The sequence below is a fragment of the Rana temporaria genome, chromosome 10 (assembly GCF_905171775.1).
Source record: "Rana temporaria chromosome 10, aRanTem1.1, whole genome shotgun sequence".
NCBI lineage: Eukaryota > Metazoa > Chordata > Amphibia > Anura > Ranidae > Rana > Rana temporaria.
The window spans coordinates 142235119-142257618 of record NC_053498.1 but is presented as its reverse complement, the minus strand read 5'-3'; the positions used below and the strand labels follow the sequence as shown (position 1 = coordinate 142257618).

Here is a 22500-nt window from a genome sequence, read left to right as displayed (position 1 = left end):
AAGGTGTAGGGTCGGGATATTTTCTATCCAGGTTGAATATTCTTCATAGAGTGAATCATAAAAATACTGCTTTATGGCCACTAGATGTCACTGGTGATCATAGTAAATAAGTATTTAGCTGTTGTGATCATCAGCACCATCTAGTGACCATAATGTGGTATTGTCCCGATTTACTTTATCCTGTATGAAGGAAGAACAATCAACCTGGAGAGGAAATGGCCAAATAACATTTGATTTTTGCACAGAACACGTGCACATGCAGTTTCAGAGGATGAATAGCTCCGCAATATTTTTTTTATATATAAATAAAACTCTAAAGTATCAGTTGAAGGTGGATTGATCCTTTTAGTGTGAGCCGTGCTGCAGTTCCAAATTAAAAAGTGACTTGATATCGCAAAAATTCCGAAAATGTAAAGATAAGAATACAATAGAAACTGAACCTTCCACGGAAAACGCTGAGCGCACGTGTTCTGGCAAAAGTGCGCAAATGACTTAAACATCTGTGCTGCGATGCGGTGGAATAAATGGCGTGAATTGTCAGGGGGGGAGGGGGGGATGTGATGACGTTTGTATTGTCAGCATCGCTAAACAAAAGGCGTTGTGTATTTATGGACAGGAGGCCATGCCAAGGACTCTCTGCTGGCCAGAGGCAGATGTTACGGGCAGCTGGGACAGAAGATGACGGCGATATTCGATTATAACACCGTGCTGAGGGCGGAGCCCGCCAATACCGAGGCGCTGTGCGCTAAAGGCTTCATGCAGATGTCTATGAACCAGCAGAAGGTACCGACCAGAGATAGAACGATTGTTTATTACAGCCAACATTTTTGGGGGGGGGCGTAAACGAAAAAAAATAAAATAAAAAACAATTGCAGCCTTACTGTGCCCATCAAATGCAGCCACTCTGCCATGCCATCAAACTCAGCCACTCTGCCATGCCATCAAACGCAGCCACTGTGCCATCAATTGTCACCACTGTGCCATGCCATCAAATGCAGTCACTGTGCCATCAAACGCAGCCACTGTGCCATGCCATCAAACGCAGCCACTGTGCCATGTCATCAAACGCAGACACTGTGCCATCAATTGTCACCACTGTGCCATGCCATCAAACGCAGCCACTGTGCCATGCCATCAAACGCAGCCACTGTGCCATGCCATCAAACGCAGCCACTGTGCCATCAATTGTCACCACTGTGCCATGCCATCAAACACAGCCACTGTGCCATCAATTGTCACCACTGTGCCATGCCATTAAACGCAGACACTGTGCCATCAATTGTCACCACTGTGCCATGCCATCAAACGCAGCCACTGGGCCATCAATTGTCACCACTGTGCCATGCCATCAAACGCAGCCACTTTGCCATCAATTGTCACCACTGTGCCATGCCATCAAACGCAGCCACTGTGCCATGCCATCAAACGCAGCAACTGTGCCATCAATTGTCACCACTGTGCCATGCCATCAAACGCAGCCACTGTGCCATCAATTGTCACCACTGTGCCATGCCATTAAACGCAGCCACTGTGCCATCAATTGTCACCACTGTGCCATGCCATCAAACGCAGCCACTGTGCCATGCCATCAAACGCAGCAACTGTGCCATCAATTGTCACCACTGTGCCATGCCATCAAACGCAGCCACTGTGCCATCAATTGTCACCACTGTGCCATGCCATTAAACGCAGCCACTGTGCCATCAATTGTCACCACTGTGCCATGCCATCAAACGCAGCCACTGTGCCCTTTGTCGCCACTGTGCCCAGTATAATGCCCATTGATGCCACTGTGCCCAGTATGATGCCCATTGATGTCACTGTGCTTAGTATAATGCCCATTGATGCCACTGTGCCCAGTATAATGCCCCTCCCCCCCCCCCACCCCCGCCCGGTACTTACCTTTCTGCGGGTCAGCCATCCTGCTTCCACGTCCCTCGATGTCTTCTCCCGCCCTCGAAGACGATTCAGCCAATCAGGTTACCGGTAACCAGAACCGGCGAACCTGATTGGCTGAGACGCCTGTCAGTCTTATCTAAGGAACGCACCACCCATGCGTCCCTTAGATAAGCTTCCCGAGAGCCGGAGGGCTGTACTCGGAAAGCCTATCATAGCCGCTGGCTCTGATAGGCACTTCCGCACAGCCAACCAGCTGCCGTTATTCAGGTGGCCGGCGCTCGCCGTCCGGCCATCTGATTCGTCGGCGGCAGTGGCCAGCAACAATAACATAGATTCATGCAATGCATGAATCTATGTTATTTCAGTGGTGGAGCGAGAGCCAGAGGGGGCGGCGCTCCGGCGCCCTCTATAGACGCACCGCCACTGACAGCCAATAATAGGGGACCATCTAGCTAATAGATCTAATAATCACTAAGCCTGAATAAGATAGATAGATAGATAGTACCACCCTAGACCACCAGGCATATGCCAATCAGTGCCCAGGCAGCTGGCAGTGCCAATCAGTGCCCATCCCCAATGCCTGCCAGTGCCATCAGCGATGCCTATCAGTGCCATCTATCAGTGCTGCATATCAGTGCCCATCAGTGCTCAGCAGTGCTGCCTTTCAGTGCCCAACAGTGTCGCCTATCCGTGCCCATCAGTGCTGCATATCAGTGCTGCCTATCAGTGCCACCTCATTGGTGCCACCTCATCGGTGCCGCCTTGTCAGTGCCGCCTTATCAGTGAAGGAGAAAAAAAACGTACTTACTGGTATTTACCTAATTTTATAACAGAAACAAAAGAAAAAACTTTTTTTTTCAAAATTTCAAATTCTCTGGGGTAGATTCAGGTAGCTGTGCTTTATGTTACGGCGGCGCAGCGTATTGTATTTACGCTACGCTGACGCAACTTACAGGAGCAAGTGCAGTATTCACAAAGCACTTGCTCCGTAAGTTGCGGCGGCGTAGCATAAATGGGGCCGGCGTAAGCCCTCTTCAAATGTGTAAGGGGGGGCGTGTTTTATGCTAATATGTGACGACCTGACGTAATTGATGTGATTTACGAACGGCGCATGCGCCATCCGTGTACATATCCCAGTGTGCATTGCTTCAAATGATGTCGCAAGGACGTCATTGGTTTCGACGTGAACGTAAATTACGTCCAGCCCTATTCACGAACGACTTACGCAAACGACGCAAAAAATTTAAATTTCGAAGCGGAAACGACGTCCATACTTAACATTGGCTGTGCCACCTAATAGCAGGAGCAACATTACGCCGAAAAAGCCTCACGCAAACAACGTAAAAAACTACCGCCGGGCGCACATACGTTTGTGAATCGGCGTAACTAGGTAATTTGCATACTCTACGCCGAAAACTACGGGAGCGCCACCTAGCGGCAAGCGTGAGAATGCGCCCTAAGATACGACGGCGTAAGAGACTTATGCCAGTCGTATCTTAGGCTAAAGTCGGCGTATCTTGCTTTCTGAATACAGAAAGAAGATACGCCGGCGCAGATTTGAATTTACGCGGCGTATCTATGGATACGCCGGGGTAAATTCTCTCTGAATCCGGGCCTCTGTCTTTTTTTTTTTTATTTGTTTAGGAAAAAATTTAAAACAACAGAGGTGATCAAATACCACCAAAAGAAAGCTCTATTTGTGGGGAAAAAATGATAAAAATTCTGTTTGGGTACAGTGTAGCACGACCGCGCAATTGTCATTTAAACAGCGATAGTGCTGAAAATTGGCCTGGGCAGGAAGGGGGTGTAAGTGCCTGGTATGGAAGTGGTTAAGGATTGGGCAAAGTGGCGGATTTCCTCGTAAATCGCTAAAATCCCCACATTTTTTGATCCAGCGCAAGGTGTTGTATTTGGTTTCTGGCACCTGCATATACCGCGGCCTGGCACCGCACCTCTGGAACCGGCGTACGGATATTGTTCTGGCGGGTGCGTATTATAATATCACGTATCGTGGCAATCAAACCACTTTTAAGAAAATCCCTGATAGATGGCCTGTCCTGCGCCGTACATTGTGTCGCCGCGGTGGCAATCCGCCCACAGTGATGCCGTTATCAATGGGGGGATGTGGTGGGAACAGAAGACAATGGCATTCCTGGGGAAAGCGATCCGTCTCTTATCATCGGTGCCCCACCGGTGGAACAGGTTGTTCTCACACACAGGAAAAAGAACCGCCCTCGGGCCCTTGGCAGGTGCCCACGGAGGGCAGAATGAGCCCATGAATCATGAAAGGGGGAGGGGGGGTTAGCACGAGAGCCAATGAGCTCATTGTGCTCAGAATTGTTTTTTAAGTGTGAGATAAGCGTCGCTCTGTTATCTGACGTTGTTCGCAGGGCGTGCGAGATAAATCGCCGTCTCCTCGCCAGTTCTTTACCACTTGCTGATCAGGACTTCTTCTGACATTTGTTGTACAAGTAAAAATCTGTATTTTTTTTATTCATTTTTTTTGCTATAAAATTACTTAGAACCCCCAAAATTATATATATATATATTTTTTGGAAGGACCCAAGAGAATAAAATGGCGGGCAATGCAATATTATATTATGTATATTATTATATTGTGTCACACTGTATTTGCGCAGCGGTCTTTCAAACGCAAGGATTTTGGGAAAAAATACACTTTAACCACTTTAGACCCGGACCTTTAGGCAGGTAAAGGACCCGGCCAGTTTTTGCGATTCTGCACATCCTGACATTTGCGCGGTCGTGCGACGTGGCTCCCTAACAAAATTGGCGTCCTTTTTTCCCCACAAATAGAGCTTTCTTTTGGTGGTATTTGATCACCTCTGCGGTTTTTATTTTTTGCGCTATAAACAAAAATAGAGCGACAATTTTTAAAAAAAATGTAATATTTTTTAATTTTTGCTATAATAAATATCCCCCAAAAATATATATAAAAAAATGTTTTTCCTCAGTTTAGGCCGATACGTATTCTTCTACCTATTTTTGGTAAAAAAAAAATCGCAATAATCGTTTATCGGTTGGTTTGCGCAAAATTTATAGCGTTTACAAAATAGGGGATAGTTTTATTGCATTTTTATTTTTTTTATTTTTTTTACTACTAATGGCGGTAATCAGCGATTTTTTTCGTGACTGCGACATTATGGCGGACACTTCGGACAATTTTGACACATTTTTGGGACCATTGTCATTTTCACAGCAAAAAATGCATTTAAATTGCATTGTTTACTGTGAAAATGACATTTGCAGTTTGGGAGGTAAACACAGGGGGCGCTGTAACATTTAGTGTTCACTTTGTGTGTGTTTACAACTGTAGGGGGGTGTGGCTGTAGGTCTGACGTCATCGATCGAGTCTCCCTATAAAAGGGATCACTCGATCGATGCAGCCGCCACAGTGAAGCACGGGGAAACCGTGTTTACATACGGCTCTCCCCGTTCTTCAGCTCCGGGGAGCGATCGCGAGGGGGCGGCTATAAACGAATAGCCGCGCCGTCGTCCCAGATCGCTCCCCGAGGCTTACCGACCGCCGCATTTAGGAGGGGGGGGGGGTCCCGATCAGACCCCCGACCCACGTCAAGCAGAGGACGTACTGGTACGTACATGTGCCTGTCCGTGCCATTCTGCTGATGTATATCTACATGAGGAGGTCGGCAAGTGGTTAATGAATAAAAAAAACAGTTACCCCAATTTTTTTGGTATAATGATGATGATGATGTTGCGGCGAGTAAATAGATACCCAACATGTCACGCTTTAAAATAGCGGACGCTCGTAGAATGGCGCCAAACTACGCTGCTTAAAAAGCTCCATAGGCGACTCTTTTTTTTATAATTTTTATTTTTTTTACAGGTTACCTGTTTAGAGTTACACGGGAGATCTAGTGCTAGAATTATTGCTCTCGCTCTAACGATCGCGGCGATACCTCACATGTGGGGTTTGAACACCGTTTACATATGCGGACACGACTTACGTATGCGTTTGCTTCTGCTTGCGACCTCGGAGGGGTGGGGGTGCTTTAAATTTGTATTTATTTTATTTTTTTATTTTTACACTGTCCCTTTTTTTTTATCACTTTTATTCCTAGTACACGGAATGTAAACATCCTTTGAAATAGAAACAAGAATGACAGGTCCTCTTTATGAAGAGATCTGGGGTCAAAAAGACCCCACATCTCATATTTACCTTTTTAAAAGCAAAAGAGAGAGAAAATATATATATATATATATATATATATATATATATATATATATATATATATATATATATATATATATATATATATATATTTTTTTTTACTTTAAGAAAAATTACATAGTTTAATTAGACCAAGAACGGTCAGAGGTCGTTCCGGTCCTCCAAGGGCATAGAGCCTGAGTGGGGGGCTATCTCGCCCTCACTTGACTTCCTGCCCAGGGAACGGCTGCATTGGATCGGTTCCGGGCAGGGCCGATCCTAGGGTAACAGGCGCCTGGGTGCAGAAATATTTCTGGCACCCCTCATGGGCGTGGTCATTTTATTGACTCCTCCCCTTTACAAATGTTTCTATGGCAATGACTCAACCACAGAGATGCTCCCCCACAAAGTCTTCATTACCCTGGGATCTCTTAACATTAAATAAAATACAGGAAGAGAAGCAGAGTACTTTATTGGGACCTGGAGGGGGGGGGGGCTCTCTGATGGACACAGAGAGGGCTTCTGTTAGAGAGTCTGTTAGAAAGAGCCCCAGACATACTACAGACATGATACAGGAGATGGTCAGAGACTGCAGACATAGTACAGGAGACGGTCAGAGACTGCAGACATAGTACAGGAGACGGTCAGAGACTGCAGACATAGTACAGGAGACGGTCAGAGACTGCAGACATAGTACAGGAGACGGTCAGAGACTGCAGACACAGTACAGGAGACGGTCAGAGACTGCAAACATAGTAAAGGAGATGGTCAGAGACTGCAGACACAGTACATGAGATGGTCAGAGACTGCAGACACAGTACAGGAGATGGTCAGAGACTGCAGACATAGTACAGGAGACGGTCAGAGACTGCAGACATAGTACAGGAGACGGTCAGAGACTGCAGACATAGTACAGGAGACGGTCAGAGACTGCAGACATAGTACAGGAGACGGTCAGAGACTGCAGACACAGTACAGGAGACGGTCAGAGACTGCAGACTTAGTACAGGAGATGGTCAGAGACTGCAGACACAGTACATGAGATGGTCAGAGACTGCAGACATAGTACAGGAGACGTCAGAGACTGCAGTAAGGAACAGGAGACGGTCAAAGACTGCAGACATAGTACAGGAGATGATCAGAGACTGCAGACATAGTAAAGGAGATGGTCAGAGACTGCAGACATAGTACAGGAGATGGTCAGAGACTGCAGACATAGTAAAGGAGATGGTCAGAGACTGCAGACATAGTACAGGAGATGGTCAGAGTCACATCAGTTCTGGACGGACACACACCTATGCTCAAAACACTATTTCTGGATGGACACAAACAAGGAGAGAAGGAGGGAGGGCAGAACTCTGCCACTTTGGCGCCCCCACCTCTGCAGGCGCCTGGGTGCAAAGCACCCTGTGCACCCTGCCTAGGATCGGCCCTGGGGTTATTATTGAAATAACTGAAACCAGTGTTGGGGGTTCTTATTATAGTAACTGAAACCAATGTTAGGGTTTATTATTGAAGTACCGTATTTATCGGGATATTGCGCGCTCCAGCGTATAGTGCGCACCCCTAATGTGGACCCGCAATTCCTGAATTCCTGTGGTATACGCCGATAAATACGGTAACTGACACCAGGGATGGACTGGCCATTAGGACTACAGGGAGTTTCCCGGTGGGCCGATGGCTCAGTGGGCCGGCTTCAGTGACAGCGGACTGCTGCCCCCCTTCGCTCCTCTGTCTGTCCCTTCCCGCAGCGCTCACCTGGGGGGGAACAAAGAAGCAGGGGGAGGACCAGAGGAGCAGGGGGGATGACAGAGGAGCATGGGGGGAGGGGACAGACAGCTATGGCCTGGGAGATTCTCACTTCTGCCTAATCTTGTCCCAAGGGGGGGCGCCAAACTGATTCTTTGCCCCGGGTGAAATAATGTCTAGCTTCCCCACTGGTACTGCCTATAAGAGTACCAGTACCAGCCGTTCTACTCTAATAAAGTAGAACGGCTAGTGAAGGGAGAGAGGGGGCTTGTGTGGCCGGGGGGGGGCGGGGGGTGCGGGAGTTGTCCAGCCGCCATGGGAGAGACCTGTCAAAGTGGGCTAGTCTGGATGAAGTCCAGGGCCAAATTTCTGTCCCAGTCCATCCCTGACTGACACGAATGTTAGGGGTTATTATTGAAGTAACTGACACCAATGTTGGGGGTTATTATTAAAATAACTGAAACCAATGGTGAGGGTTTATTTTTGCCATAACTGAAACCAATCATGTAGGGGGTTATTATTGGGTCCACTGACACCAGTGTTGGGGGTTATTGCCGTAACTGACACCAATGTTGGGGGTTATTATTATTGGGGGTGGGGTGAAAAACTTAGGCCCCTTTCAGACGTCCGCTCCGCCTGTCCGTTATTACAAGTCCGTTAACGGACTTGTAATACATCCCTATGGGATCGCGTCCGTTAGCGGATGGAGCATCTGCTAGCGTCCGCGTCCGTCGGGATCCGGTTTTCGGACGGAAGAAAACCCTATTTTTCTTCTGTCCGGCGGAACGGAACTGATGCAGATGGACAGACGGTCCGTCTGCATCCGGTTCCCCATAGGGCAGAGCGGAGCTGAGACAGGGCGGTCCCTGCACTGTGTGCGGGGACCGCCCTATCCGCCGACAGCTGAGCGGGGATCCCCGCTGAGCCGACGGAGACACACGGAGCGGACCCAGAAACGGTCTGCTCCGTGTGAAAGAGCCCTTAGGGTGAAATGTGGGAGAAGTCAGGGGGAGATACAGGTGGTGGAAATAGACGATGGTGACAGGGAGAGAAAATGTGGAAGGGCAGAGAGGAGAGAAAAGAGATAAAGGGAAGGTGTCAGAGAAAAAAAGGGAAAGAGGGAGAAAGAGATGGAGAGAAAGAAAGACAGGAAGTAGATGGGAGGTAGAGTAGAGTGGGACCAGAAAGAGAGATAGAAGATGGAGAAAAGGATCTGAGAAAGAAATAGAGATAAATAAGAAGGTGGGGGGGGATAAAAGATAAATAGAGTTTTCGGCGAGGGGGGGGGGGGGGTAGAGGGAGATAGTAGAAATCTCTGCATTGCCTGGACACACAAGTGCTTGAAGATTCTACTTAAAAGATTTTTTTTTTCAGCAGAAAGCAGATTGCGCGCTCTTTCACATTAATATAAAAGCCTGTAAATTATGGTCCAGGGCTCGCAGAGCGGCGGTTCCTCCCCGGGGGTTATATTATAGCCATACACTTGTCAAGGTCAATCATGGTGCATCGTTCCATTGGAACTAATTTGTCTCTCAGTGCAGATGGGTTTTTATGCGCAGGCCTCACTTAAGGTAGTTAGAGCCGAGCATTTCAATAGCGGTAAAGCGCAGGGAATGGAGAGAGAAATAGCCGCTTATTGAAGAGCACTTTGAGCTTTCCAAATTGCGGCGTCTGGTAAATGTGTGTTTCAGAACCAACGCTGGAAATTAAACATTGTAACATGTCTGGATAGAAGTAGAAAATACACGGCTCCTGGGAGGAAGATGTAGACGGCCATGGCGGTCTGGGGCTTGTCTCGTGTCTCAGTCTGGGTAGACCAAGTCTTGGTTAATGTTCTTATCTTTGAAGGTCCCTCCATTACTGGAACCAGCTTCATTGTCTCTCAGTGTGCCGCCAAAATCCCCTGAGATATCGGATCTTTGTATCGATGGCAGGACATGACTGGAGATAAATGAGACATTGTCCTAAAAATGAGACAAGGTGGAGTCAATAGGAAGTCCAACATTAAAAGCCCATATCGGATCTTTGTATCGATGGCTTGCTGAACATGACTGGAGATCCATCAGAAATTGTCCCAAAAATGAGACAAGATAGGGCCAATAGGAAGGCCAACATTAAAAGCCCATATCGGATCTTTGTATCGATGGCTTGCTGAACATGACTGGGGATCCATCAGAAATTGCCCCAAAAAGAGACAAGGTGGAGTCAATAGGGAGGCCAACATTGAAAGCCCATATCGGATCTTTGTATTGATGGCTTGCTGAACATGACTGGAGATCCATCAGAAATTGTCCCAAAAATTAGAAAAGGTGGAGTCAATATGAAGGCCAACATTAAAAGCTCATATCGGATCTTTGTATCGATGGCTTGCTGAACATGTCTGGAGATCCATCAGAAATTGTCCCAAAAATGAGACAAGGTAGAGTCAATAGGAAGGCCAACATTAAAACATTTGTCTCTCAGTGCAGATGGGTTTTTATGCGCAGGCCTCACTTAAGGTAGTTAGAGCCGAGCATTTCAATAGCGGTAAAGCGCAGGGAATGGAGAGAGAAATAGCCGCTTATTGAAGAGCACTTTGAGCTTTCCAAATTGCGGCGTCTGGTAAATGTGTGTTTCAGAACCACGCTGGAAATTAAACATTGTAACATGTCTGGATAGAAGTTGGGTAGAACAGGTCTTGGTTAATGTTCTTATCTTTGAAGGTCCCTCCATTACTGGAACCTGCTTCATTGTCTTTCAGTGTGCCGCCAAAATCCCCTGAGATATCGGATTTTTGTATCGATGGCAGGACATTACTGGAGATCCATGAGACATTGTCCTAAAAATGAGACAAGGTGGAGTCAATAGGAAGTCCAACATTAAAAGCCCATATCGGATCTTTGTATCGATGGCTTGCTGAACATGACTGGAGATCCATCAGAAATTGTCCCAAAAATGAGACAAAGTGGAGTCAATAGGAAGGCCAACATTGAAAGCCCATATCGGATCTTTGTATCGATGGCTTGCTGAACATGACTGTAGATCCATCAGAAATTGTCCTAAAAATGAGACAAGGTGGAGTCAATAGGAAAACCAACATTAAAAGCCCATATCGGATTTTTGTACCGATGGCTTGCTGAACATGACTGTAGATCCATCAGAAATTGTCCTAAAAATGAGACAAGATAGGGCCAATAGGAAGGCCAACATTAAAAGCCCATATAGGATCTTTGTATCGATGGCTTGCTGAACATGACTGGAGATCCACCAGAAATTGTCCCAAAAATGAGACAAGATAGAGTCAATAGGAAGGCCAACATTAAAAGCCCATATCGGATCTTTGTATCGATGGCTTGCTGAACATGACTGGAGATCCATCAGAAATTTTCCCAAAAATTAGACAAGATAGAGTCAATAGGAAGGCCAACATTAAAAGCCCATATCGGATCTTTGTATCGATGGCTTGCTGAACATGACTTGAGATCCATCAGAAATTGTCCCAAAAATTAGACAAGATAGAGTCAATAGGAAGGCCAACATTGAAAGCCCATCTCGGATCTTTGTATCGATGGCTTGCTGAACATGACTGGAGATCCACCATAAATTGTCCCAAAAATGAGACAAGGTGGAGTCAATAGGAAGGCCAACATTGAAAGCCCATATCGGATCTTTGTATCGATGGCTTGCTGAACATGACTTGAGATCCATCAGAAATTTTCCCAAAAATGAGACAAGATAGAGTCAATAGGAAGGCCAACATTGAAAGCCCATATCGGATCTTTGTATTGATGGCTTGCTGAACATGACTGGAGATCCACCAGAAGTTGTCCCAAAAATTAGAAAAGGTGGAGTCAATAGGAAGACCAACATTGAAAGCCCACTCCAAATTTGGCACTCCCTCAATGAACAAGTTGTGTTTTAGACTTTTTTTAGCAACTTGCCTTTTTTCATGTCTTCTAGCCAATCGTGTGATGCCGCAGAGTCCTTATCCTAGTCACCTCTTCTTTAGGCTGGGTGGTCCTCAATGATGTTGGAAGTGTTGCTAATGTGATGATGTCAGCACCACCCTATGCCCCATTAATCTGTGAAAGCAGAGTGCCATGGTGAGCCTGGCATCCTGCACTAATGTACAGTGCTGGGACAAGGTCATCGGGCACCCTGGGCAAAGATGCCAAGCTGCGCACCTCCTACTCACATGATGTCCAAGCTTAGGGGATCCTACGCTCAGCAGTCGCTCGCTTGTCAAAATCACTGCCGAAGTCACTACTCCTGCCAGCCTTGTAACAGAAGGAAGGCGCCCCCATCATTACAGTAAACCATTGTGCCAAGGGCAGCTGTCCCACCTGCCCAGCCCTTCTCACATATGTCCTTAGTCTTACAGGTTGAGTAACGGTGCTTGTCAATCAACCTGGAAGACTGAGGGCATCTCATGGTGAAATGAGAGTACTGCAGGGACAGCTCCTCCTTTTTTAATCTATTTGGTTATTTATTTATTTTGGTGGGGGGTGGGTTAAGTAAAAAAAAAAAAAGGGGCGGAGGTTTAACCATGGTACCCTTTGAGAATGTCCATACGGACAAAACTATGTGCCCTGCACTCGCATAGGTCCTCAGTCTTACAGGTTGAGTAACAGTGATTGTCAACCAACCTGGAAGACTGAGGGCATCTCATGGTGAAAAGAGAGTACTAAGGGGACAGCTCCTTTTTTTTAAACCTATTTGTTTTTTGGGGGGTTGGGCTAAATAAAATAAAAAATCAGAGTTGGTTTATCATTGTACCCTTTGAGAATGTCCATTGGACGAAACTAGTCGGGGCGGAATCTCAGCTCTGACGTCACGATCCTGAGTCGTCAGCGGCTCTCTCACCTTTCTGTTGGCTCCTTGGTGATAGACTGTTCCAGTGGGAGTTGCCGTTTGCTGCTGCCCAAGGCTCCATTCACATATGTGCGGCCGCGGTTTCCACTGCGGTTCTGTTCACCGGTTCAGGTGAAAATTTCTGCCTTAAATTACACCTGAACCGGTCTGAAAAACACACAGGACTTTTTTTTTTTACCTGCACTGTGGTCGCCCTGCACATGTGTGAACCGGCAGCATTGAGAAGACTACTGGTTCGCATGCTATGCAAATTGGATGTGGTTCCACTCGCATCCGATTTGCATATATGTGAACGGAGACTAAGAGGAGTGATTCCAGAGTGGAAGTGTATACACCTGGGGAAGATTTGTGCTTGAGAAACAATGCTGTATCTGCTGTACCTGTTACAGCTTATGGGGGAGGGGGGGGGGGGTTTAATGTAATCTTCAGGCCGTAAATGCTTTTTTTAAACCCGTATGCCAAAAAAAAAAAATGGCAGCGAAAGAGTTACAATGTGGAATTTTTTTTGTTCCTAAGTATCTTATTTTTTACCTTGCTGCAAAAAAAACAAAACAAAACAAAAGTGTGTGGCGTTATCAGCTCTGCGCACATCTTAAAAACACAATTAAAAGTCAGATGAGCTATTAAGGACGGCGCATTAATATGGGAGACGGAGCCGCGATTTCTCCCAGAGCGCACTCAATCACGAAGTAATGACGGGCTGCGCGGCGTGCGCTCAGAGATAGGGGAGAGGCCGTCACAAGGGCTCGGATCGCGTTTTATTTCTTCCCCCCACCTCCCGGCCGCCTCGGGAGAGCCGGAGCGTGATTAAAATGAAAGCCATTTATGCTTTTTTATTTTTCCCGATGGTCCCCCGGGGGAGGGGAGAGGGGACGGCGAGGAGCGGATTTAAACGGTTTGATAAAACGACGGCTTTTATTTTGGAAAAACATATTAGTAGAGAGTTCCGGGGACTAAATTAAAGACATCGGGGCAGATCCACAGAGCGAGTAAGCCGGCGTATCTACTGATACGCCGGCGTACTTTCAAATTTGCCGCGTCGTATCTTTAGTTTGAATCCTCAAAACAAGATACGACGGCATCTGGGTAAGATCCGACAGGCGTACGCCTTCGGATCTTGGATGCAATACTTCGGCGTCCGCTGGGTGGAGTTTGCGTCGTTTTCCACGTCGAGTATGCAAATTAGCTATTTCCGACGATCCACGAACGTACGCGCGGCCGTCGCATACTTTTACGTCGTCTCTAGTCGGCTTTTTCCGGCGTATAGTTAAAGCTGGTGTTTTGCGGCGTATAGTTAGACTTGCCATGTTAAAGTATGGCCGTCGTTCACGCGTTTAATTTGAATTTTTTTTTGCCGTAAGTTGTCCGTGAATCGGGATGGACGTAATTCACGTCTATGTTAAAAAAAATTACGTCCTAGCGACGTCATTTTGCGCAATGCACGGCGGGAAATTTAGGGACGGCGCATGCGCAGTTCATTCGGCGCGGGGACGCGCTTCACGCCCCCTAATCGCCGATTTGAATTACGCGCCGTTACGCCGCCAGAGATAGACTACGCCGCCGTAACTTACGGCGCAAAATCTTTGAGGATTCGAAGTCTGGCAAAGTAAGTTACAGCGGCGTAGCGTATCTCCCATACGCTGCGCCGGTGCAGACCTTCCCCATCTTTTTTTTCTTTTTTTTAATGGCATCTTTTTTTTTTCTTTTTTTTTCCTTTTAGCATATTGCTAGAAGCGAGGTCGTGCTTACCGCGATAATGTCTGAACTTATAGGAGGAGCTGTCCGTTCACACGGAATGCGGCTACTTCAGTGCGATTTCATGTGCGGCTTGCCGACATCTGAACCTTTTTAAAAACATTCAAGGTCGCACCAAATTGAATGATTTTATAGAAAAAAAAGGCATAAGCAAAGCGCCGCGCAAACTGTTGGCGCTATATAAATCCTGTATAATTATAATAATTTTCGAATTTTTGGATTTTCGAATTTACAAATTTTCAAATTTACACATTTTCTAATTTACAATTTTTTTTTAATTTACGAATTTTCAAATTTACAATTTTTTTCTAATTTACAATTTTTTTTTTTTTTATTTATGAATTTTCGTATATCCGAATCTTATGAATATTCAGAAAAGTTTGTTAAACAGGTTTTCGCGATTCGGATATTTCCAAATTTACGAATTTGTCAAAATTAGTTAAAAAAACTCAGAACGAGTTTAGAAACCCCAAACACTATGGGGCAGATCCACGTAGATTGGCGCATATATCCGCCGGGCGTAGCGTATCTAAGATACACTACGCCGCCGTAACTTTTTTTTTTTTTCGAATCCTCAAAGAATTTGCGCCGTAAGTTACGGCGGCGTAGTGTATCTTTGGCGGCGTAAGGGCGGGGAATTCAAATGGATGTAATGGGGGCGTGTTTTATGTAAATACGTCGTGACCCGACGTAAACTTTTTTTTTAATGTCGCATGCGCCGTCCGTGGGGGTATCCCAGTGCGCATGCTCGAAAATAAACCGGAACAAGCCAATGCTTCCGACGGTAACGTCATTCTACGCAAATCCCTATTTGCGAACGACTTACGCAAACGACGTAAAAAATTAAAAATTCAATGGGGGAACGATGGCCATACTTAACATTCAGTACGCCTCATAATAGCAGGGGTAACTATACGCCGGAAAAAGCCGAACGCAAACGACGTAAAAAAATGCGCTGGCCAGACGTACGTTCGTGGATCGCCTTAACTAGCTAATTTGCATACTCGCCGCGGAATTCGACGGAAACGCCACCTAGCGGCCGGCGGAAAAATGCATCTACGATCCGACGGCGTACTAAGACGGATCGATCCGAGATGCAGTCGTATCTTGTTTTGTAGATACAAAACAAAGATACGACGCGGGAAATTTAAAATTACGCGGCGTATCAATAGATACGCCGGCGTAATTCTTTTGTGGATCTGCCCCTATATACTTTTTTTTTTTTTATGTTATTGAACATAACTAATACGAATTTATGCAAAGTTACGAATTATCCAAAATAACAAATGCCGCATCTTAACAAATGTAACGTTTCTAATTTACATTTTTTTTTTTTTAATTTATGAATTTTTTTTAATTTTACGAATTTTCGCATATCCGAATTTTACGAATATTCAGAAAAGTTTAACGGGTTTTCGCTAATTCAGATATTTCCAAATTAACGAATTTGTCAAAATTAGTTAAAAAAACTCAGAACTCAGAACTTCATAAAAAATAAAATAAAAATATATTAAACATTTTTTTTTATTTTTTATAAAAAATAAATTAAAAAAAGGGGGGTTGCCATCTGGGGCCCTGTGGGCCTCCGGGCCCCTGGGGACCTCCAGACCCCTAAAAAAAAAAAAGGGGGCTGCCATCCGGGCCCCTTACAGGTGTACTGCCTGTACCCCCCTGATGGCGGCCCTGCGTATATATACTGTATATAATGTTTGGGTGTTAAGTAATTTTCTAGCAAAACAATGCTGTTTTTTTACTTGTAAGCAAAAGTCAGAAAAAGGCTTTAGGTGGTTAATTAATACCCATTGATAAAACAATTCACAATATGATGATCTCTTTCCTATGTAGTTCCCCTTTAAATATAATTACTGTAAGCAATTGTTTGACATTCCATTGACTTGCCAAGAAGTCGTCAAGTCATGTAAAGTGGGCGGGCAGCCAATGGGCTCTGTTTACCTGCGCTGACAATGGACTGTTTTGCGCGGAGCTGCCAGAGGTTAATTAAATGGGAGATATTAATCGTCCTCAGCGCATTGAAAATAATTCCCTCCTTTCCTTCTCTTTAATCACGAAGGAAGCGGTGTGCGGCGTCACGCTGGCTCTCCGGTCGGATGCGGCTTACGTCGCCCGAGAGATCGGCGCTCTGAAGCCAGAAGCTCGGTTCCTGATCACCGATTGGCTGCATGACCACTGCAGGACGTCTTTAGAAGAAGCGCTCAACGCCAATAAGAGTTTCCAGAGCGACCCGGCGAGCCGCGACCTGGAGCTGATCGCCGCCACTCTGGTCGATACGGAAAACGTGCAAGCAAAAATCCATCTCTTATACGTTGACGTGCTCATTGCAAAGGGTGAGTCCTGGGCAAGGTGGGGCTACAGGGTGGGTGGGGGGGAGGGGGAACAGCGCTTAGGTACAGGTGCATCTGCTCCCACTTTCCTAAAAATTCTACAAACAATCCCCCATAATGACAACGTGACAGAAGGTTGTCTGAAATCTTTGCAAATGTATTAAAAATAAAAAATCCCATGTACATAATTATCACAGACTCCTCCCATGTACATAAGTATCACAGGCTCCTCCCATGTACATAAGTATCACAGACTCCTCCCATGTACATAAGTATCACAGGCTCCTCCCATGTACATAAGTATCACAGGCTCCTCCCATGTACATAAGTATCACAGGCTCCTCCCATGTACATAATTATCACAGACTCCTCCCATGTACATAAGTATCACAGGCTCCTCCCATGTACATAAGTATCACAGGCTCCTCCCATGTACATAAGTATCACAGGCTCCTCCCATGTACATAAGTATCACAGGCTCCTCCCATGTACATAAGTATCACAGGCTCCTCCCATGTACATAAGTATCACAGACTCCTCCCATGTACAAAAGTATCACAGGCTCCTCCCATGTACAAAAGTATCACAGACTCCTCCCATGTACATAAGTATCACAGACTCCTCCCATGTACATAAGTATCACAGACTCCTCCCATGTACAAAAGTATCACAGACTCCTCCCATGTACATAAGTATCACAGACTCCTCCCATGTACATAAGTATCACAGGCTCCTCCCATGTACATAAGTATCACAGGCTCCTCCCATGTACAAAAGTATCACAGGCTCCTCCCATGTACATAAGTATCACAGACTCCTCCCATGTACATAAGTATCACAGACTCCTCCCATGTACAAAAGTATCACAGACTCCTCCCATGTACATAAGTATCACAGACTCCTCCCATGTACATAAGTATCACAGGCTCCTCCCATGTACATAAGTATCACAGGCTCCTCCCATGTACAAAAGTATCACAGGCTCCTCCCATGTACAAAAGTATCACAGACTCCTCCCATGTACATAAGTATCACAGGCTCCTCCCACGTCCATAAGTATCACAGACTCCTCCCATGTACATAAGTATCACAGACTCCTCCCACGTCCATAAGTATCACAGACTCCTCCCATGTACATAAGTATCACAGACTCCTCCCATGTACAAAAGTATCACAGGCTCCTCCCATGTACATAAGTATCACAGACTCCTCCCATGTACATAACAATTACAGGCTCCTCCCATGTACATAAGAATCACAGGCTCCTCCCATGAACATAAGTATCACAGGCTCCTCCCATGTACATAAATATATCAGGCTCCACCCATGTACATAAGTATCAAAGGCTCCTCTCATATACAAAAGTATCACAGGCTCCTCCCATGTACATAAGTATCACAGGCTCCTCTCATATACAAAAGTATCACAGGCTCCTCCCATATACATAAGTATCACAGGCTCCTCCCATGTAGATAAGTATCACAGGCTCCTCCCATATACATAAGTATCACAGGCTCCTCTCATATACAAAAGTATCACAGGCTCCTCCCATATACATAAGTATCACAGGCTCCTCCCATGTACATAAGTATCACAGGCTCCTCCCATGTAGATAAGTATCACAGGCTCCTCCCATATACATAAGTATCACAGGCTCCTCCCATGTACATAAGTATCACAGACTCCTCCCATGTACATAAGTATCACAGGCTCCTCCCATGTACATAAGTTCAGTTGATTGGACATGGAGTCTGTGATAATTATGTACATGGGAGGAGCCTGTGATGCTTATTTTACATGGGAGGAGCCTGTGATGCTTATGTACATGGGAGGAGCCTGTGATGCTTATGTACATGGGAGGAGCCTGTGATACTTATGTACATGGGAGGAGCCTGTGATACTTATGTACATGGGAGGGGCCTGTGATACTTATGTACATGGGAGGAGCCTGTGATACTTATGTACATGGGAGGAGCCTGTGATACTTATGTACATGGGAGGAGCCTGTGATACTTATGTACATGGGAGGGGCCTGTGATACTTATGTACATGGGAGGAGCCTGTGATACTTATGTACATGGGAGGAGTCTGTAGCCAGAAGTGAAATCGTAATCTGCTGGCTGCTGTAGCAGTTTACAGGCCGGCGCTGCCATGGACGTAGCACATACGTCTGTGGCAGTGAAAGGGTCAATGCACATGAACATGCAACAAGAGGCTACAGTCCTTCAAAGAGGTCATGTGAACAGCCCACAGAGTCTTGATTTAATGGATTACATAGGATTCAGATAAAGGCAAATGGGGAATTTTCTGACTGGCGATGGAAGATCACTGATTGGTTACCTGCCGTGGCTCTGGATATTTTCTGCACCTACAGAAGACCTCCGGTGATAATAAGACACGTCCCGGCGGCGGGTCACGTCTCTTGGCATGTGAGGATGGTACAACCAAATCACAGGACCGTCGTTTTCGTAGACGGCGTGAAACCAGAAGTCACGGCAAATTAGCAGCCGGTCATAACGTATATAAAGGTTCCCCTATACCGCGGCGGATGTGTGGCCTGGAGCAACGTTCTAAAAACGACCATCATAAAAATCCTGCAGAGGAATGGAGGCTCAGCAATAAAATTGGAAAATTCTTCAAAGGAGAAGAAAGAATGGAGTCCGGCCAGGGAGAGAAGAACGAGCAAAGAAAAGCGCGCAAAGGAGCAACTGAAAGAAAAAATTATATATAATGCAGAAACACGCCGTCCAGTATAGGGGACCAAAATACATCCTGCTATCCAACACATTAATAAAATAGAGGTTATATAATAAAATTTATTAAAAATGATATTAATTCAAAATAATAATAATAATGAAATAGAGGTCATATAATAAAATAATAATATTAATTTAAAAATATATATATTCATTAAAAATAATAATAATAATAATAATAATAATAATGAAATATTATAATTGATTACATTATTATTATTATTATTATTATTATTATTATTATTATTTTTAATTAATATATATTTTTTTAATTAATATTATTATTATTTTATTATATAACCTCTATTTCATTATTATTTTTTAGTTACTATTATATTTATAATTATTATTCAATTTTTTTTAATTATATATATATATATATAATTATATATATATTATATATATATAATATAAAATTATATATAATATATAATATAACATTTAAAAAGTTGAATAATAACAATAAATATAATAGTAACTAAAAAATAATAATGAAACAGAGGTCATATAATAAAATAATAATAATATTAATTTAAAAAAATATATTCATTAATAATAATAATAATAATATTATATATATATATATATATATATATATATATATATATATATATATATATATATATAATGAAAAAAAAATAATGAATAATGATAATAAATATAATAGTAACTAAAAATAATAATAAAATAGAGGTCATATAATAAATAATAATATTAATTAAAAAAAATGATATTAATTAAAAATAATAATGAAATAGAGGTAATATAATCAAATCAAATAATAATAAAACAATAAAACAATAATAAATAAAATAGTATTATTATTATTAATAATAATGATAATAAAATAATATAATAATAATAATAATAGTAAATAAAAATAACAATAAAATAGAGGTCATATAATAATATAAAAAATAAATAAATAAAAATGATTATTAATAATAATAATAATAATAATAATAATAATAATCATAAAAATAATAATCAGAGTCACCCTTTACATTAGAGACACCCCCTTACAGCAGAGTTCCCATCAGAGTCCCGCCTTACATTAGGGTCCCCATGGGAGTCCCGCCTTACATTACAGTCCCCATAGAAGTCCCTCTGTACATCAGAGTCCTCTCTTACATCAGGGTCCCTATCAGAGGCCCCCCCCCTTACTTCAGTGTTCCCATCAGAGTCCCCGTTACATACAAAATACAGAAAACGTTATTAATCCCAAAGGGATATTGAGAAATTGTTAATCATCTTAAGTCTCTCCTTACATCAGAGTCCCCCATTACATCAGGGTCTTCATCTGAGTCGCCATTTACATTGGGGTTCCCATCAGAGTCCCCCCCTTACATCGGGGTCCCCATCAGAGTCCCCCCTTACTTCAGGGTCCCCATCAGAGTTTCCTTTACATCACGGTCCCCATCAGACCCCTCCCCTTACATCAGGGTACTCATCAGAGTCCCCCCTTACATCAGGGTCCTCATCAGACCCCTCCCCTTACATCAGGGTCCTCATCAGAGTCCCCCCTTTTGAGATTCCCTTTAGAGTCCTCATTACATCAGATTCTTTCCTTACATCAGAGTTCCTATCAGAGTCCACCCCCCACTTATTTTAGGGTCCCTATCAGAGTTCCCTCTACTTTAGGGTTCTCAATCAGCGTTCCTCCGAACTTCAGGGTTCTCCGTTACATCCAAGTCTCCTCCCTACATCAGGATCCCTATTATGGTCCCCCCTTTACTGTTGGGGAAGTGGAGACTGCACATACATGAATTGGTGGAGGAGAGGGGGGGACTGTGCACATACATGAATTGGTGGGGGAGAGGGGGGGGACTGTGCACATACATGAATTGGTAGAGGGGGGGACTGTGCACATACATGAATTGGTAGAGGGGGGGACTGTGCACATACATGAATTGGTAGAGGGGGGGACTGTGCACATACATGAATTGGTGGGGGAGAGGGGGGGGGGACTGTGCACATACATGAATTGGTGGGGGAGAGGGGGGGGACTGTGCACATACATGAATTGGTAGAGGGGGGGACTGTGCACATACATGAATTGGTAGAGGGGGGGACTGTGCACATACATGAATTGGTAGAGGGGGGGACTGTGCACATACATGAATTGGTAGAGGGGGGGACTGTGCACATACATGAATTGGTGGGGGGGGACTGTGCACATACATGAATTGGTAGAGGGGGGGACTGTGCACATACATGAATTGGTGGGGGGGACTGTGCACATACATGTATTGGTGGGGGGGGACTGTGCACATACATGAATTGGTGGGGGGACTGTGCACATACATGAATTGGTGGGGGGGGACTGTGCACATACATGAATTGGTGGGGGAAGACTGTGCACATACATTAATTGGTGGGGGGGGGGACTGTGCACATAGATGAATTGGTAGAGGGGGGGGACTGTGCACATAGATGAATTGGTAGAGGGGGGACTGTGCACATACATGAATTGGTTAAATCTGTTTTGTCTTCTGCTTTCACCCCCAGAGAATCACGAGGAGGCTTTCACCCACCTGAAAAAGTCTTTCACCAACAGCGCCATCGATGAATCGGCCAAGGCGCGCTACGGAATTCTCCACGTCAAGTGTCGCAACGTCCTCGCCGCCGCCCAGGAACTCTCCGCGCTGGCCGGGAAGAATCCGAAAGAGCTGGAGACTCTGGTGAAGTTCCTGGATAAGAGGCAAAGACAGAGCCTGTCACAGGTAAGGGCATAGAGGGCAACCGAATATTAACCCCTTCCTGACCAGCCATGGCGTCCCTTCAACAGCGGGGTAGATTCAGGTAGCTACGCTATAAGTCACGGCGGCGCAGCGTAGTGTATTTACGCTACGCCTTCGCAACTTACAGGAGCAAGTGCAGTATTCACAAAGCACTTGCTCCGTAAGTCGCGGCGGCGTAGCGTAAATGGGGCCGGCGTAAGCGCGCCTAATTCAAATGG

General features: G+C 44.8%; 1 protein-coding gene across 1 annotated transcript in view; it reads left to right on the top strand.

Moving 5' to 3' along the window:
• The window catches only part of TTC34 (tetratricopeptide repeat domain 34), a 74254-nt gene that overhangs the window by 23832 nt on the left and 27922 nt on the right, over window positions 1-22500 (top strand). The window contains exons 5-7 of the mRNA XM_040326454.1: window positions 617-783; window positions 16515-16788; window positions 22050-22264. Coding sequence (XP_040182388.1) covers window positions 617-783; window positions 16515-16788; window positions 22050-22264 — 656 coding nt within the window. The remainder of the gene's footprint in view (window positions 1-616; window positions 784-16514; window positions 16789-22049; window positions 22265-22500) is intronic.